The sequence below is a fragment of the Oncorhynchus mykiss genome, chromosome 12 (genome assembly GCF_013265735.2).
Source record: "Oncorhynchus mykiss isolate Arlee chromosome 12, USDA_OmykA_1.1, whole genome shotgun sequence".
NCBI lineage: Eukaryota > Metazoa > Chordata > Actinopteri > Salmoniformes > Salmonidae > Oncorhynchus > Oncorhynchus mykiss.
Window position 1 is genome coordinate 49,499,510 of NC_048576.1, and position 18,577 is coordinate 49,518,086.

General features: G+C 42.1%; 1 protein-coding gene across 21 annotated transcripts in view; it reads right to left on the reverse strand.

Annotated features, from left to right (window-relative positions):
• LOC110537714 (discs, large homolog 2 (Drosophila)) overlaps positions 1-18,577 on the reverse strand; it is a 288,136-nt gene that overhangs the window by 189,289 nt on the left and 80,270 nt on the right. Inside the window, exon 1 of one of the 21 annotated variants that reach the window (XM_036937695.1) lies at positions 6,615-6,838. The exons of 19 other annotated variants lie outside the window; for them this stretch is intronic. In XM_036937695.1, the coding sequence (XP_036793590.1) occupies positions 6,615-6,644 (30 nt within the window). In that variant the 5' untranslated portion in view covers positions 6,645-6,838. Of the gene's footprint in view, positions 1-6,614; positions 6,839-18,577 lie in introns of those variants that run through there. One more of the 21 variants, XM_021624011.2, reaches the window with a different exon arrangement.

Consider the following 18,577-nt stretch of genomic DNA (forward strand, 5'->3'; position numbering starts at 1 on the left):
CTTCCGATACTGCCAATATACCAGCCACCTCCTCATTATCAACCCCTGGAAAAGCAGTGCACATTAAAATACCTTCAGTGGTGGAGTCTTGGGCAATTGAAAAAAAGTATTTTACTCAGACCCCACTTGAACTAGTCCAGTCATTTTTGATATAAGAAAGGTACATCTGTCTCCTAATCATTCATATGTCTGTATATAAGACAGTTGGATCACAATGTTTAATCCGAAAAGTCTGGACGTGACAGGGGCAATTGTAACAGTAACGGGGGTAAAATGTAACACCTAAAAAATAACCCAAATAAATTAACTTCAAAAACATTCATGTTAATGAATTATCATATTATCTTAGACACATGTAATGATTTTGCATATGCAAGTCTTGCTATGCACGTAACCAAAATTTACAGTAACGCCGTTTGTCCATGGCCATTCGGTTCCTCTCAAAACTGTTTACAACTTCTTTTGTACTTTTAATAGGACCCCAAGGCTATTTAAAATTAGTATTTGTATAATTCATAAGATATTCAAGTTAAAATCAGTTGTTTTCATCATTTGGCTGCTTGGCTCAGGGTCATTTTAACACTGCGTTACAATTGCCTCTAACCCAGCAGCCATGACAAAACCTCATGTGCCAAGCAAGAGACAACAATAGTGACGCATGTCAATCATGTCAATGTTTAGCCAATATATAGTGATAAAAAGTATGCTAGTTTGAATTATTGAGCATTAATGCTCAGGACATTATAAGAAAAATGCAGCTGGTCTAAAAAACTATTTTAACCCCTAAAAAACACACATTTACTAATATTTTGCTGACACTTTTCAAGCAGAGAGAGAACCTAAATGGGCATCTACTGTGTGAGCTCCATCACTCTAGCTTGTTTCTATTTGGGGAATTTCAAGCTGTTACAATAGCCCCCTGTAACAATTTCTCCCAGTCTCCCCTACCTGCAACAAAAAAAGCCCTAAAGCCGTTATTCATAATTTAGCATAACTTTCATTAGCGCATGACAGGAGAGTACTTTCTCCTGCTGTCTTCGGTCTTAGCAGGTGCAGATGCAGTGCAGCATATCAAAAAGAGAGCCAGGCAGCTCAGCTTTTTTTTTTTACCTTCTCTGATTTTCTTTCAGCACTCCCCCAAGCTACAGTAACCAGTGATGTACTGTACACGTGCGACACCGCACATGACTCTGAGATTGCCCTTTCACACTCCAAGATGAAATGTAGAGACCCATATAATATACAATCATATGAATATATGCCATTTAGCAGACTGCTTTATCCTTAAGTCATGCGTGCATACATTTTACCTATGGGTGGCCTCAGCGGAAAACAATCCCACTATCCTGGCGTTACAAGCAGAACAGACGTAAAATATTAATACAAGTTTTCAAAGCCACACTAACAGAAATTTAAAATCAAAGAACATATAAAAGTTCTAAAAACAAACTGGATGTTCCAAAAGTATCTGTGTCCGAGCTAAGGTAGCCTTACAGAATTCCTAAGAACCTGCCGCAGGAGCCATCCGTTCCTCGCTGCAGGGCATAAAGACGACGGCACAGTGGAAATTAATTTAGAGTTTGATTGCATTTACAGCAGAATTAATTACAGCATAATAGAGGTGATTAAGCTTGTAGCTGAGTGGCAGCCCTGAGGTCCCACATCAAAGACGAACACGAAAAGTACTCGTTACATTTTGAATGCTTAGCAGGTCAGAAAATGGTCCAATTCTCACACTTATCAAGAGAACATCCCTGGTCATCCCTACTACCTCTGATCTGGCAGACTCACTAAACACAAATGCTTTGTTTGTAAATGATGTCTGAGTGTTGGATTGTGACCCTGGCTATCCGTAAAGAAAAGAAAAAAAAGAAAATGTTACTTTTACTTTTGATACATAAGTATATTTAAAACCAAATACTTTTACTCAAGTAGTATTTTATTGGGTGACTTTCATTTTCTATTAAGGTATCTTTACTTTGGTAAAAGATAATGGTAAAATGGTCTTCAATGGTCTTCAAAAATGAAACTAGTAGATGCTACACACAACACTGGTACAGAAGAAACAACCACTAGACATTTGATTGAGGGGAATAATGTATTTTTAACTGTCATACATTATTCCGATAATGGAACTAAAAACACAACCATGACAAACTGTGGCATCGTAATTCACAACAAGAAAATATTGTTCTGTTTGGTTTTACAAAACAGCAGTAATGCTACTTGTATATGATGCTGGTGATATAATAAGCAATCCCAGTGCTTTCTGGGTTTAGCCATGCCTCCTAGGTAACCAAGACAACCTACAGTAATTGTAAGTCAATGAACCAGAGAAAGAAGGGCAAATATTTGGGGTCCAAAAATGGTTTGTCAATATTTCTCTTCACACCAGCCCTAACTAATCCAAATAGAATCATGCTATTCACATAAATGAATGATGCAACAGTGAGTAATATCCCTAACTCAATGATTCTCAACCACTTATGAATCTCCATTCACGTTCCAATGAGGGTCTTGACGTGTTCACATGCATAATACAATCTTTGTTGTGTTGTGTTTTTAAAGCTGGGAATTTAGAACACAGAAGTCATACGTTTTGAATATCTTCAAGATACTTGCCATACAATGTCATCAATTAGCTTGAAAAAAACGTTGCATTCAACCCAAGTATGCTTTCCAACCAACTAACAGAATATGAAATGCACACAATCCCTTGCCCCTCAGCAGGCATAGTCCATAATGTATTCATGACGTCACACATGCACACTAAATAAATTGTAAAAACAAACATATTGTGTTACCCACAATAGGGTGCACATGCAGGATTACTGCAGAAACAGTTATTTCGTGGCATATTATGTGCATAACAAACGAAGGCATTGACTTCCAAGCATGTCACTGCACATGAACTCGAGTTCTTGGCCTGCTCTGTGTCTTGTATGTGAGTTATGTCTGCAGACAAGGCTTAACCAAAGATGAGATGAGTGCAGTGGGAAGGTAGGCCCCTAAACGGCAGGTAATCCAGGAAAAAAAAAACAAGGAAGCGGCCAAAACAATACATCAGATCAGCCTATAGTTAACATCAGATTGCACAACAGGTTGTTTCTTCTGTTAATAATTGTACGCTGATCTGCTCCTGTATGTATTGTTTTGTACACATTCTGTAAATCGTTCACAAAAGTTTATTGCATCACCTACATGTTTTCATTCTTGTAGAAAAGAGCTCTCATGGCAGGAAGTGACAAAGCCAGTGAGGTTTGCTGTGATCTCTGGTCACTGCTGTGATTACTTGTCCTCTACTGATGTTGTCTTTGTGATTTACCATCTCTTAAATCATACGCTCAGCAGTGTCAGAGGCCATTCAGCGCTCAAAGAAACGAAAGTGCTCAGTGTACATTTTCCTGTTTAAGAGAAATTCTCTTTCACCAGCAACATCTACATCAAGGCATGTTCCCGCTGAGATATCAATAAATTAATTAGAGGGACTAATTGAGGTTAAATCTAAGACTTGGTTGTGGTCACAGTGTGTATAGAAAAGCCTGATATGCGTAGTCATTCACACCACCACACAATCTCGTCATATTTTCCATGAATACAACCCAGTAAGCATAATTACGTTGAAAACACGTCGTTCAGACATCTTTTCCAGACGTTGACCTGACGTGCATTTTAGGTGCTGAATGAAAGGTTAGAAGACGTATTTCCCTTACATCGAAGAAAAAAAAAAAATTCCGGACACAAAAAACTATTATACGGATGTTGAAAATACGTAATTTACAGACGTTGAAAATACGTAATTTACAGATGTTGAAAATATGTATTTTCAAAAGATGTCGCCGTCAGTAAAGTCTTAGTGGGAATTGGAGGCCTATACTCTTTCACTACAGTTCTTCCCTCAAATTTAAAGGCAGGATCAGGGGGAATCTAGGCTAGTAGAATGAGATTCCACCATTGCTTAGGCTACCAGTCATGATGTTTCACGATCATGGACACCATCCCATTTCTGACACCAATGTTGCAAACAACATACCCGGGTCATGGCGTGAAAGGAAAACCCCTTACGGAACCAATAATATATGTTTATATTTGGGCCAAATCATGGCCAGTCTGGACCAAATCTGAACCAATTATACAAGTATTTTTTGGGGTCAAATCAAGGCCGATCCGGACCGGACCAAAGCTGATATATAGACGTCTACGATTGGTTCAGATTTGGTCCGGACGTTGAAATCAAGGCTGGTCCGGAGAGCACCAAAAAAAAAGACATCCAAAAGACATCGCCTGACGGTAAATGCTTAGTGGGAACACAGCAGTATCACATCAAGGCATGCTTGACAAAGATGAACGCAATGCTTCCCCTCCAAATAACTTCCTGTCTGTTGACAACTCAGGAAAGGGAGCTTAGTTAGCTTGCACTTACAAAGCATTCAACCTCTTACATGTCTCGGCTTCCTCAAGACCCAACCGGGGGTTGCCAAACTACGTTAGCGGTGAAGGAGGACTTTGCCGTTGTAATCTAGTAAGGGTGTTGAATGTCATCACTAACTAAACAGAACAGAAGTCAAGAAAAACAATGTTTAAATCTGCCTAGACTGACGCTATTGCCTATTCACATTATGGAGGAGCCAGTAGTGGTAGAGTCATTTGAATTATGTTGTTTTTGTCAGTAACCGGGAAGTCACTATGTGTATGATAATGTCATATTGCTGAGTCTACCTTTAAATTGATTGTTAAATCAAAAACTATATTTTAGTATTTTGTTCAATAGACCACAGGTAATGTTTTTTAAATGTGTCCGTGACAGCAATCAAGTTTTCTAGACACTTTCAGAACAGAGCAAAAAGTGTGATGATGATGCATTTTGAGTGATGGTTGAGTGAACTCTTGCACCCTCGTACCGCATAGATTCTGAATTGCATTCGGGTAGCGGTTGAGCCTAGAGAGAGAGCAGGGTGGGTCAGTCACTGGGTGAGTGCCAGGCCTCCCATCTGTTAACGGCCCATGTTTACTTATCTCCCTTAGCCCATGAAAAAGGAACTACCTCTCCACCTCCCACCCCTCCCTCCCTGCCTCCCTCCATCCCATTACCCCGCACCAGGCCCAAACATGAGAGGGCTTCCCCAAACAATGGCTGCATTCTGGACGAGAGAAAGTGGGCGATACAGGGGGAGGAGAAAGAAGGAGCAAAACAGAGAGACATGAATAAGCTAAGACCACTTGGACGAGCTCGAAGAAGAGGAAGCAGGGCCGAAGAGTCAACACTCTCTCTCTCTCAAACCACCATCTTTCTCCAGGAATGTGTCTCTTTCCCTGAGTTTATGTCCCAAATATGATGTCACGGTTTTACTGTTAACAATAAAGAAGCAGTTTATAAACTTCCACTGTCCTCCAAGAGTTGCTGAAATGCCTCTACACCGAACATGTCCCCTCTCTTTTTCTCACTTCAAAACACGGAGCAAACATATTTAATCTTGCCACACGCCACTTCATTGCAGGACTCTCTCTATCGCTCTCTCAAACATGCAAGTCACTATGGGTGGAAGGACTGTACAGAGCAGTGGTCCATCTCTACAAGCCAAAACAAACATGAAAGCTTCTGCTGGTGTGTGTGTGGGGGGGGGGGGGGGGGGGTGCAATCTGACCACACAAGGCTCTCACAGTCTCTCGCAGTCTAACTGCAGAATTAGACATTTGTCCACATTCTCTTTAGAAGTTTTGCTCCAAACACCACATTTCTAAGTGTTTTTGTTGCTCCTGCTGCTCTTTAAAAAAAAAAAAGTTTTCTATTTATTTAACTAGGCAAGTCAATTAAGAACAAATTCTTATTTACAATGACAGCCTATCCTGGCCAAACCCTAATGACGCTGGGCCAATTGTGCGCCGCCCTATGGGACTCCCAATTACGCCCGTTTGTGATACAGCCTGGAATCGAACCACGGTCTGTAATGACGCCTCTAGCACTGAGATGCAGTGCCTTAGACCACCGCACCACTCGGGAGCTGTATCGTTCAATTTAGCCAAACGTCAAATTTCTAAGTTAAGGGTTAAGTTTAGCACACATTCCGGGTGGTATGGGTTAAGGTTTGGGATAAGGTTAAAACCAGTGTCCACGACTGGGAACAAACACTCAGCCTTCTGATCCATTCATACTTGATGCTAATTGCACTCACTGTTGCCTCAAGTGGCCTGTTTTGAAGGCATTGCCTGACATCCTCAGGACATGGATAATTTCGATGTGAATCTTGAACAATCTCACTGGACCTTAAGCCCCCGCTCCGACATGTCAGCCTCAAATACACATTCCCCTCCCCTTTACATATTTTGTTGTTTGTTCGCGTGTATGTGTGTGGAGGGGGAGGAAGATAGATAGAGGGAGGGAGAGGTGGTAAGCCAGAGACACTTTGCTGCAGTTGTTTTCTAGAGAGTTCAGTCTGCATGTCTCTACAGTTTTAAGCCTGCTGGTTGAGAAGGCAGCAAATACACACCCAACACACACACACTACTAAAGCCGCAGTAAGACAGGCTCTTTATTTTATCACTTTAACACTGCCAGCTCCCTAACTCAGCACTGAAGTTTAAAAACCCCCTCGTAATTTAGTCTGTTTTCTTACCTCCAAGCTTTTTTTCTTCTTCTCCTGCATGCCCGTGTATGGAGTGCGTATGCTCAATGTCTGAGTTTCAGGAGCACTGGAAGGATTCACTCACTCACTCTGATACTGCTCGACTGGAAGGAGCTCTCCTGAAGCTACTGCTACTTCCCACTCTGGCAGCTCTTAGACTGGCTGCTGCTCATTTAGTGTCGCTCTCTGTGTGTGTGTGTGTGGTGTGTGTGTGTGTGCGCGCTTGCGTGCCAGCAATGCTGAAGGGATGTGGGACAGCTAACAATTGCTTCCCCATCGCTGCACCTACCACTCTGCGGCAAAGAGTCCCCCCTCCCCACACGCCCAGTACAGGGAGGGAGCCTAGCCAAGAAGGAACTAAGAGGCTACAGGGGCCATGTTGTAGCCCAGGCACATTTAGCTGCTGCACCACATGCCGGTAAGGGAGCAAAAAGAGGAGCACATGCAGAGATGGGGAAATGTATTGTTTGACAAAAGCAAGGAAAATGTGGCGAGTGAGGAAGTAGGATGCCCTGTGTTAGAACACATTGCAAGGAGATGTACATGCATGTCGGTTGTTGTTTTTTTCAGAGAATCACATACTTTGAGGAGGGCTGTACAAGCATGGTCAACCAACCAATGGAGTTTCAGATTGGGTTGATCAGATTGATATCTAACCCAGGATAGGGCTGTGGCGGTCACAACATTTTGTCAGCTGGTGATTGTCAAGTAAATAACTGTCGGTCTCACTGGAATTGACCGTTAATTAACATAAACACATTTAGCATCTCCTGGCTTCCCCACCATTTTAAAAAGTCTAACATATCCATGTAATATATCCTACACCTTCACAATAAATCCACTGTTTATTTTAGACAGGTCAAAAGAAGCATGATATGAAGAAAATGTAGTCTATTCAGAAGAAAATAATAGCATATTCTGATGTTAGGTCCTGGTGTGGCTATGCCAAATGGCTACACTAGTTAATTTAGCAGACAATATTTGCTTATAATTCCATGGCATTATTTTATACAATTTTATAGTATGACGAATATAATTGAACAAAGCTGAATAAAATATAAATATTTTCTTCAAACAATTTGAGGGAGTGAGTACTTGCGGCAATTCTGTGTTAATTTAGAGTTATTAATGTAACTTTAGTTGTTCTACAAACGTTGGGCTATATGATTTGATTTTCAATACATTGTAAGGCTGTATGATGAGACTAATGATGATTTGAAAAAAGGCATGAGCTTTTTGCGCAGACTGTACACACTCCAATAGTCTCTCATAACACAATTTGACAAGCAGTTGATAATGCCTCGAATTTCAAGGCGGCATAGCCTTTGTGGCCGTAATGCACTCTAAAAAAATCCATGCCTTTTGCGGCCCGGAGTGCTGCATTGTGCCCTTTTCCCAGAGTGCTGCGCAATCCAAAGCATCTCTCACTCACACCACTTTCCGTCATGAGATCAGGTCTTTCTCACAGGCTACAAGTGAAGACAGACACGTCGGGGACACAACTGTGCACGTCCTTATCAAATTACGAGGTGCGTATTGAAGATATTGGATGAACTGTCCACATTTACTTTTCATCAGCCAACAAGATGAGTAGGCCTAACGAACAGCAAAAGTGGTGAAGCATGGTGGTGGCAGCATCATGCTGTGGGGATGTTTTTCAGGTGCAGGAACTAGGAGACTATTCAGGATCGAGGCAAAGATGAACGAAGCAAAGTACAGAGATATTCTTGATGAAAACCGTCTCCGGTGCGATCAGGACCTCAGACTGGGGCCAAGGTTCACCTTCCAACAGCACAACAACCCTAAGCACACAGCCAAGACAACGCAGGAGTGGCTTCGGGAAGTGTCTCTGAATGTCCTTGAGTGGCCCAGCCAGAGCCCGGACTTGAACCCATTCAAACATCTCTGGAGAGACCTGAAAATAAATGTGCAGCGACGCCCCCCATCCAACCTGACAGATCTTGAGAGGATCTGCAGAACATAATGGGAGAAACTCCCCAAATACAGATGTGCCAAACTTATAGCGTCATACCCAGGAAGACTTGAGGCAGTAATCGCTGTCAAAGGTGCTTCAACAAAGTACTGAGTAAAAGGTATGAATACTTACTTATTTCTAAAAACCTGTTTCTGCTTTGTCATTATGGGTATTGTGTGTAGATAGATGAGGGGGAAAAAAAAGATTTAATCAATTTTAGAATAAAGGCTGGAACCTAACAAAATGTGGGGTCTGAAAACTTTCTGAAGGCACTGTATCTTCTGTCATGGCTTACTGGCATACACTGTTAGACATAAGCTTCAACTCAGGTAGACTATATTGTGGTCTACGTTTTAGATTATCATGTCACTCTCTCCGTGCAAGCTGTGCATGCTGCAGATGTTCAGCTGCTGCTGAGCAGTATATGTAGTGACATTAGGCTTTGGATAGCACAGGTGGTGACATGTAGTTAAAGTTTTATTTGCGGTTTTAGGGGTGGTTGTTAATATACTCTGTTGTTTATGCTATGTGATGGTACATCATGTCTGAGCTGCGCGCTCTGTAGCATTCATCGTCTGCTCTTCTCTCTGTGCGATGTCTTCTGTTCTTTAACCACGTATGCATTTTCTATTCCAAATTTCAGGTAGGCAAAGGCAGCCTTTCGTTTCATGGTCCGATTTCAGGGGTTCAGTTAATCTCAGCTGTCAGGACCCTTCGGCGTGTAGTTCTCTCAGGAATCCATCTGACTGCTCTTTATGTACTAGGGAAAGCAACCAACATGCATATTAGGAGTATCTCCTCTCTCAGTAGCACAAGTTCACTTAAGGCTATGGTGTTGGATTTACATTAACCTTTGCTAGAGGCAGTCTGTTTGATGACTTTTATGGGTTCTTAAGTCTGAGATGCACTAATGTTTCATCCCTTTAATCTTGCATGACTATCAATTTTTTTTTTTTTTTATGGACTCTCGCATGTTAACAGTACTTATACACTCAGCAATGAAGAATTAGCAAGAATTAGTCAGTCATCATTAACAAGAACTAACACTGCCTTATCCTCTCTTTCACGTTACACTACCTGCATGCTGAGCACGGGCGGCACCTGGCTAACCCCTGTTAAACACTGATGCTGGGAACCAATGAAAAGATCCTGGAACTCCTCACGGTTCTGATTCCTTTGTAAGCGTTGTGGGCCAGGTCTGAGCTATGGGCCGCCCACTCCTGCATCAGCACTGCTTCTCATCAGTCACGGCTTGACCCTCAAGATTATAGGCCATAATCCTCTGCTGCCTACGATGTTTCACTCTGAGGGTGTGGAGCCTACATGAGTTCCGGCTGTAACTGCAAATATGATTGTGATTGCATTAGCCCTATAATCCAGCATCTATGTTGAGTTTTTTCTGCATTGCATCTCATACAGTATATAATAACCCTGTTACCTTAGGTGAGTGGCTTACACCTGGCGGTGCATGTATTTTGCCGGTGGTTCATAGGTAGAATATTCTCATGTACAGTGCCTTGCGAAAGTATTCGGCCCCCTTGAACTTTGCGACCTTTTGCCACATTTCAGGCTTCAAACATAAAGATATAAAACTGTATTGTTTTGTGAAGAATCAACAACAAGTGGGACACAATCATGAAGTGGAACAACATTTATTGGATATTTCAAACTTTTTTAACAAATCAAAAACTGAAAAATTGGGCGTGCAAAATTATTCAGCCCCCTTAAGTTAATACTTTGTAGCGCCACCTTTTGCTGCGATTACAGCTGTAAGTCGCTTGGGGTATGTCTCTATCAGTTTTGCACATCGAGAGACTGAAATTTTTTCCCATTCCTCCTTGCAAAACAGCTCGAGCTCAGTGAGGTTGGATGGAGAGCATTTGTGAACAGCAGTTTTCAGTTCTTTCCACAGATTCTCGATTGGATTCAGGTCTGGACTTTGACTTGGCCATTCTAACACCTGGATATGTTTATTTTTGAACCATTCCATTGTAGATTTTGCTTTATGATTTGGATCATTGTCTTGTTGGAAGACAAATCTCCGTCCCAGTCTCAGGTCTTTTGCAGACTCCATTAGGTTTTCTTCCAGAATGGTCCTGTATTTGTCTCCATCCATCTTCCCATCAATTTTAACCATCTTCCCTGTCCCTGCTGAAGAAAAGCAGGCACAAACCATGATGCTGCCACCACCATGTTTGACAGTGGGGATGGTGTGTTCAGGGTGATGAGCTGTGTTGCTTTTACACCAAACATAACGTTTTGCATTGTTGCCAAAAAGTTCAATTTTGGTTTCATCTGACCAGAGCACCTTCTTCCACATGTTTGTTGTGTCTCCCAGGTGGCTTGTGGCAAACTTTAAACAACACTTTTTATGGATATCTTTAAGAAATGGCTTTCTTGCCACTCTTCCATAAAGGCCAGATTTGTGCAATATACGACTGATTGTTGTCCTATGGACAGAGTCTCCCACCTCAGCTGTAGATCTCTGCAGTTCATCCAGAGTGATCATGGGCCTCTTGGCTGCATCTCTGATCAGTCTTCTCCTTGTATGAGCTGAAAGTTTAGAGGGACGGCCAGGTCTTGGTAGATTTGCAGTGGTCTGATACTCCTTCCATTTCAATATTATCGCTTGCATAGTGCTCCTTGGGATGTTTAAAGCTTGGGAAATCTTTTTGTATCCAAATCCGGCTTTAAACTTCTTCACAACAGTATCTCGGACCTGCCTGGTGTGTTCCTTGTTCTTCATGATGCTCTCTGCGCTTTTAACGGACCTCTGAGACTATCACAGTGCAGGTGCATTTATACGGAGACTTGATTACACACAGGTGGATCGTATTTATCATCATTAGTCATTTAGGTCAACATTGGATCATTCAGAGATCCTCACTGAACTTCTGGAGAGAGTTTGCTGCACTGAAAGTAAAGGGGCTGAATAATTTTGCACGCCCAATTTTTCAGTTTTTGATTTGTTAAAAAAGTTTGAAATATCCAATAAATGTCGTTCCACTTCATGATTGTGTCCCACTTGTTGTTGATTCTTCACAAAAAAATACAGTTTTATATATTTATGTTTGAAGCCTGAAATGTGGAAAAAGGTCGCAAAGTTCAAGGGGGCCGAATACTTTCGCAAGGCACTGTACCAAGACGACAGCTCCTCTTGCTCAGCAAGGTCACCCAGCGGTGCATGTATAATGCAGGTGGTTGGCTGTGTTCATAGTTATAATATTCTCATTATCCAACATGACAGCTCATCTTGCCTGGTCAAGGGCACCCAGCAGAGTGTCACTATGGCAGGCGGGTTCATACTACACTGAACAAAAATATAAATGGAACATGTAAAGTATAAAAGGCCACTCTAAAAATGTGCAGTATTGTCACAACACACTGCCACAGATGTCTCAAGTTGAGGCAGCATACAGTTGACCAGAGCTGTTGCCAGATAATGTAATGTTAATTTCTCTACCATAAGCCACCAACATCATTTTAGAGAATTTGGCAGTAAGTCCAACCCGGCCTCACAACCGCAGACCACATGTATGGTGTCGTGTGGGTGAGCAGTTTGCTGACGTCAACATTGTGTATAGAGTGCCAGGGTGGCAGTGGGGTTATGGTATGGGAAAGCATAAACAATACACAACGAACACATACAGTGACGAGAGCCTGATTCCCATTGCCGTGCGATTCATCCACCGCCATCACCTCATGTTTCAGTATAATAATGCACAGCTCCATGTCGCAAGGATCTGTACACAATTCCTGGAAGCTGAAAATGTCCCAGTTCTATGGCCTGCACACTCACCAGACATGTCACCGAATGAGCATTTTTGGGATGATCTGGGTCGACGTGTACAACAGCGTGTTCCAGTTCCCGCCAATATCCAACAACTTCACACAGCCATTGAAGAGGTTTGGGACAACATTCCCCAGGCCACAATCAACAGCCTGATCAACTCTATGCGAAGGAGATGTCATGTTGCATTAGGCAAATGCTGGTCACACCAGATACTGACTGGTTTTCTGATCCAGGCCCCTACCTTTTTTTTAAGGTACCTGTGACCAACATACAGTGGGGCAAAAAAGTATTTAGTCAGCCACCAATTGTGCAAGTTCTCCCACTTAAAAAGATGAGGCATGTAATTTTCATAATAGGTACACTTCAACTATGACAGACAAAATTAGAAAAAAAATAAAGAAAATCACATTGTAGGATTTTTAATGAATTTATTTGCAAATTATGGTGGAAAATAAGTATTTGGTCAATAACAAAAGTTTCTCAATACTTTGTTATATACCCTTTGTTGGCAATGACAGAGGTCAAAGGTTTTCTGTAAGTCTTCACAAGGTTTTCACACACTGTTGCTGGTATTTTGGCCCATTCCTCCATGCAGATCTCCTCTAGAGCAGTGATGTTTTGGGGCTATTGCTGGACAACACAGACTTTCAACTCCCTCCAAAGATTTTCTATGGGGTTGAGATCTGGAGACTGGCTAGGCCACTCCAGGACCTTGAAATGTTACCTGGGTGGTGTGTTTGGGATCATTGTCATGCTGAAAGACCCAGCCACCTTTCATCTTCAATGCCCTTGCTGATGGAAGGAGGTTTTCACTCAAAATCTCACGATACATGGCCCCATTCATTTGTTCCTTTACATGGATCAGTCGTCCTGGTCCCTTTGCAGAAAAACAGCCCCAAAGCATGATGTTTCCACCCCCATGCTTCACAGTAGGTATTGTGTTCTTTGGATGCAACTCAGCATTCTTTGTCCTCCAAACATGACGAGTTGAGTTTTTACCAAAAAGTTATATTTTGGTTTCATCTGACCATATGACATTCTCCCATTCTTCTTCTGGATCATCCAAATGCTCTCTAGCAAACTTTAGACGGTACCTGGACATGTACTGGCTTAAGCAGGGGGATGGTAACCATGGTTACTGATGGTAGGCTTTGTTACATTGGTCCCAGCTCTCTGCAGGTCATTCACTAGGTCCCTCCGTGTGGTTCTGGGATTTTTGCTCACCGTTCTTGTGATCATTTTGACCCCACGGGGTGAGATCTTGCGTGGAGCCCCAGATCGAGGGAGATTGTCAGTGGTCTTGTATGTCTTCCGTTTCCTAATAATTGCTCCCACAGTTGATTTCTTCAAACCAAGCTGCTTACCTATTGCAGATTCAGTCTTCCCAGCCTGGTGCAGGTCTACAATTTTGTTTCTGGTGTCCTTTGACAGCTCTTTGGTCTTGGCCATAGTGGAGTTTGGAGTGTGACTGTTTGAGGTTGTGGACAGGTGTCTTTTATACTGATAACAAGTTCAAACAGGTGCCATTAATACAGGTAACGAGTGGAGGACAGAGGAGCCTCTTAAAGAAGGTCTGTGAGAACCAGAAATCTTGCTTGTTTGTAGGTGACCAAATACTTATTTTCCACCATAATTTGCAAATAAATTCATTAAAAATCCTACAATGTGATTTTCTGGATTATTTTTCTCATTTTGTCTGTCACAGTTGAAGTGTACCTATGATGAAAATTACAGGCCTCTCTCATCTTTTTAAGTGGGAGAACTTGCACAATTGGTGGTATGGTATTTGAACACAAGTCTGTTTTTAACTTCTCAGTTACTAGGTTAGTTAGATTGAATATGAGCTGTATGCAAATGGTTGTCAGACCAGATACTGACTGGTTTTCTGATCCATTATTAAAATAATAATGAATGCCATTTAGTTGAGGCTGCTATCCAAAGTTACAAAAAATGTATGTTATAAATATACAGTATATATAATTATTTGTATGAACCAATGAACCAATTACTGCATGATATATTTTTGGAAAGGTTTACACACACACACATGGAATTGTGCCAGCTAGAAGGCACAAAAAAAAAACTCACCAAAGCAGCCACACACACACGCAGAGAACAAAAATCAAACCTACTACTAACACCCTATAGATGATAAATGTGTAGTCAATATACACAAACCGGCACCGTCCTCACACTCGAACAAATGCACACACACACACACACACACACAACACTGCAGCAGCAGCTTGTCCTCCCCAATATTCACAGTGGCATCACTGTTCACTTCACTAGCATCAGTCTTTTTCTCCCTGCCCAATTCATTTTAGTCTGTATATCAGTGTTCACCAACCTTTTCTGAGTCTAGGTCATTCTTCGCAGTCAAAAAAAAGCAAGCCGAGATCTACCGCTCAGATATTTTTTTAAACATGTCTTATATTAAATTTAAAAAAACATGAACCTAATAAAAACAGTTCTGTAGGAATGAGGTTTGTGCACTAGGCCTAATAGATTATCACAGTATATTAGCTATATGCCTGGCCTGCCAAAATGTATATTCTCAGACCATTTTATATTTCAAAACTTGATCTTTGATAACAAAAGAGATCAGCAAGTGTAGCACTTGCAAGACACAGCTGAGTATAAATGTAAATAATTTGCAAATCCCTTGCTTTTTTATTTTACTGGACTGATGGTACCTGCACCTGATGGTCATTGTGCTTTCAAGACAACTGGAAACTCATCCCCGTCAGTGATTTACAAGTCGGAAAGGAGCTCTAGAAAGTTTCCGACTTAAAATTCCAAGTTGGATGACCGTTAAAAAGATTTTTCCCTGTCGGATCTCGTTTTTTTTATTTTTTTATTTTTTACATTTTACCCCTTTTTCTCCCCAATTTCGTGGTATCCAATTGTTGTAGTAGCTACTATGTTGTCTCATCGCTACAACTCCCGTACGGGCTCGGGAGAGACGAAGGTTGAAAGTCATGCGTCCTCCGATACATAACCCAACCAAGCCGCACTGCTTCTTAACACAGCGTGCATCCAACCCGGAAGCCAGCCGCACCAATGCACCGGAGGAAACACCGTGCACCTGGCCACCTTGGTTAGCGCACACTGCGCCCAGCCTGCCACAGGAGTCGCTGGTGTGCAATGAGACAAGGACACCCCTACCGACCAAGCCCTCCCTAACCCGGGCGACGCTAGGCCAATTGTGCGTCGCCCCACGGACCTCCCGGTCGCGGCCGGTTACGACAGAGCCTGGGCGCGAACCCAGGGACTCTGATGGCACAGCTGGCGCTGCAGTACAGCGCCCTTAACCACTTAACCGGGAGGCCCGGATCTCGTTTTTTACTTGAGTTCCCGGTTGTCTTGAAAGTACTGAAGTCCGAGATTTCCAGAGTTCCCAGTTGTTTTAAACACGGCATTAGTCTCAGCGGTACTGCTTTCTCTCTCCTTCCTCTCCACCAGTCAGACTGACCAGAGAGAGGAGATACTGTCTTCCACCTAATGCCGAAACTCGTGTCGCACCGCATCTGCATCATGCACAAATTCATGTTGCTCCTATGACCAGAGAAAGTTAAATATTCCTCAATATTAAAATAGACACAACAAGCTGCTTCTAATAATAAAAAGGTATGAGTATTGATACACTTGGGGTTGGCTACTCATTCATTGCAGTGCAAGTGGAGGTAGGGAGAAGTGTGTTTTATGTTTTGCAATAGTGTTAAATAAAAACAGCGTTGAAAGTGCTGAATAAAAACGTTGCTATATTATTTGACAGTCTCTGTCTGGTCATGGTTTTAAAAGCTACGAAACCTCACATAGGCTAGTATCAAACTTTGCTGTGGCCAGGGTCGCGGAAGCTGTAGGAACAGTAATTTAAGCTATCCGATTGGCCAGCACAGCATGCAAACTCGATTTAGCCACAGATCTCCCGGTCAGCCGGGCAGACAGAGTTTATTTTCAGACAAATTAAATGGTTCAAAATGAGAACACATTGCTTAAATCGGTGATCAGGGCTTCTGATTCAAATGTCCCTACCGCCAACAGCGCAACACGAATAAAAGGCACTGCAGCATTTACAGTGATACGGCCTCTGCAGAAGTCAGGGCGTTCATACTTCTTGCTCCGGATCAACTCAAGGCTGTTGAGCAGAGCTGTTGTGAAGGATGTTGTCAAGGAAGTGAGTTTGTGTTTATATAGGACCTCCTGCCCACACCTACCATCAACCAATCATGTCAATGCTGAGCTATACGTAGCTTTACAAAATTTGGGAGGTGCACAGAGCTCAATTTGGCCTCTGCTTGCCTCCGATGGCTCCGCAATTGCGTCACACCCTCCATACGGGGCCTCCGACAACCACCAGATCAAGCATAAGTTGGCTTTTATTTTTAAGCCTTTATCGTTGGCTTTTCTATGGAAATGTTTGACAATCAACTAGGAATGCCTCGACCGGTTGGTGCCCCCTGCTGTATAACCTATAACATGCTGATGTTGGGAGAGCACCGTGGGTCACTATTTTTTAACAAATCAAATAAGCGACTTGTATGAATCACCCGATACTCTCTATTTATTTCAAAACCTTTTATTTGGCTATATCCATGAAAGGTGTCATAATATTCATCTTTATAGTGATGCACAACTATGCTGTTCAATTCAACATGAAATGGTACAGTCTATTTAGACAACTGTGCCACATTTTGCATTGGCAAAATGTCAATATGAAAGTACCACTCAGTGAACTTGACCAATAAATAGCCTTGTTATCAAAAGCGTCAATTAATGTGAGGTTCAATATTCAAGTCTGTACAACATGCCTCGTGCCTGCATAGTTATTGGAATTACTAATCCAAGGTGAAGTTACTTCCACATAAAGTATAGTCCAGCATGCGTAGCAGACTTGCATTCAAATACATATGTATTTAAGTACTTGTATTTGAAATACTTATTTTCTGTGTATTTTAGTATTTTTCAAATACACAGCCAAAAACAACTACTTCAAATAGAAGTATTATGTAGTAAGCCTAGTATGTAGTATAAATGTATTTGTGAATGATTAAAAAGACATAGCCCTGTCCTGTGCATGTGGCATATGACATGTAAAGAGTTGCATGCTGTTATAATCAGCTATAGTAGGGGGGAAAATAAGTGACAACTACATATTGTGATGAATCATCTATTACCATTTCTGCGGTATGTTAAGCTCTACCTTCCAAGTCGAGGCTTAACCTAGAGATGGCAGGAGATGTCGCCACTGTTAAAGCATATGCATTGGCAATGCCCATTGCAAGTGCTCAGCACAACTAGGAACTTGGCTCTAGACGGATGGGACCGATCCATCAGTAATTCATCAGTGTGCCATTAGTTATCGTCTGTGTAGTCCAGGTACAAAGGCATTGCTGTTTGAATCATCGGTATGCATACATTACCCACAATTCCCATCCCACCCACTGAGCCATTTCCATAACTGCTCTGAATTTGACTGTCATGAACAGTGTTGCAAAATAAGTGTAGCTGCTGGACATCAAGCGTGAAACCATTTTCGTTTCAATAATAATCTCAGCATTCATTCAAATTAAGCAATCATTTATTAGAGCTTCCGAACAAACAATGGCAAGGACAGCACCCCCAAAGAAACTGGTCCCTGTGCTTACGGCAAATATTTGTCTAGGGAATCTTCTTTGCCAGAAGCGGTGGGTAAGAGGGAGACACTCTCCGCATGACAGAGAGAAATCTCCAGACCTGAATTGTGGCCACTCTTTTGTTGGACCCCTCTAATATATGGAAACAAAAAGACTCAGACCCTCAAAAGAGTTCACTGCGCTCAGCTAACCATGACAAACAGGCACTAATTGAAATAACATATATGTGCATGCACAAGGCACAGGGAGCTGAGGGTGAGCAAGGCAAGAGGGGGAGAGGTGAAAAGTCCCTTTTGTGGCTGAGAACAAAAACTCTAGCCTCATTACAAATTATATTATGCACTATTATGCTTTGTATTGAAGCTGTCAGAGGGCATTAGGGAGAGCGTTTCTCAGCAGTTTCCGAATAAAAATGCTTGAAGAGTCTCCCTCTTCAATTCATGAAAGACTGCAGCCTACATGGTAACATTCACACAATTGGTAAGAGGCGGGAAAAAAAATCCCAACCACCTGTGCAGCTGGCAGTATGTCTTCCAATACTTTTTCA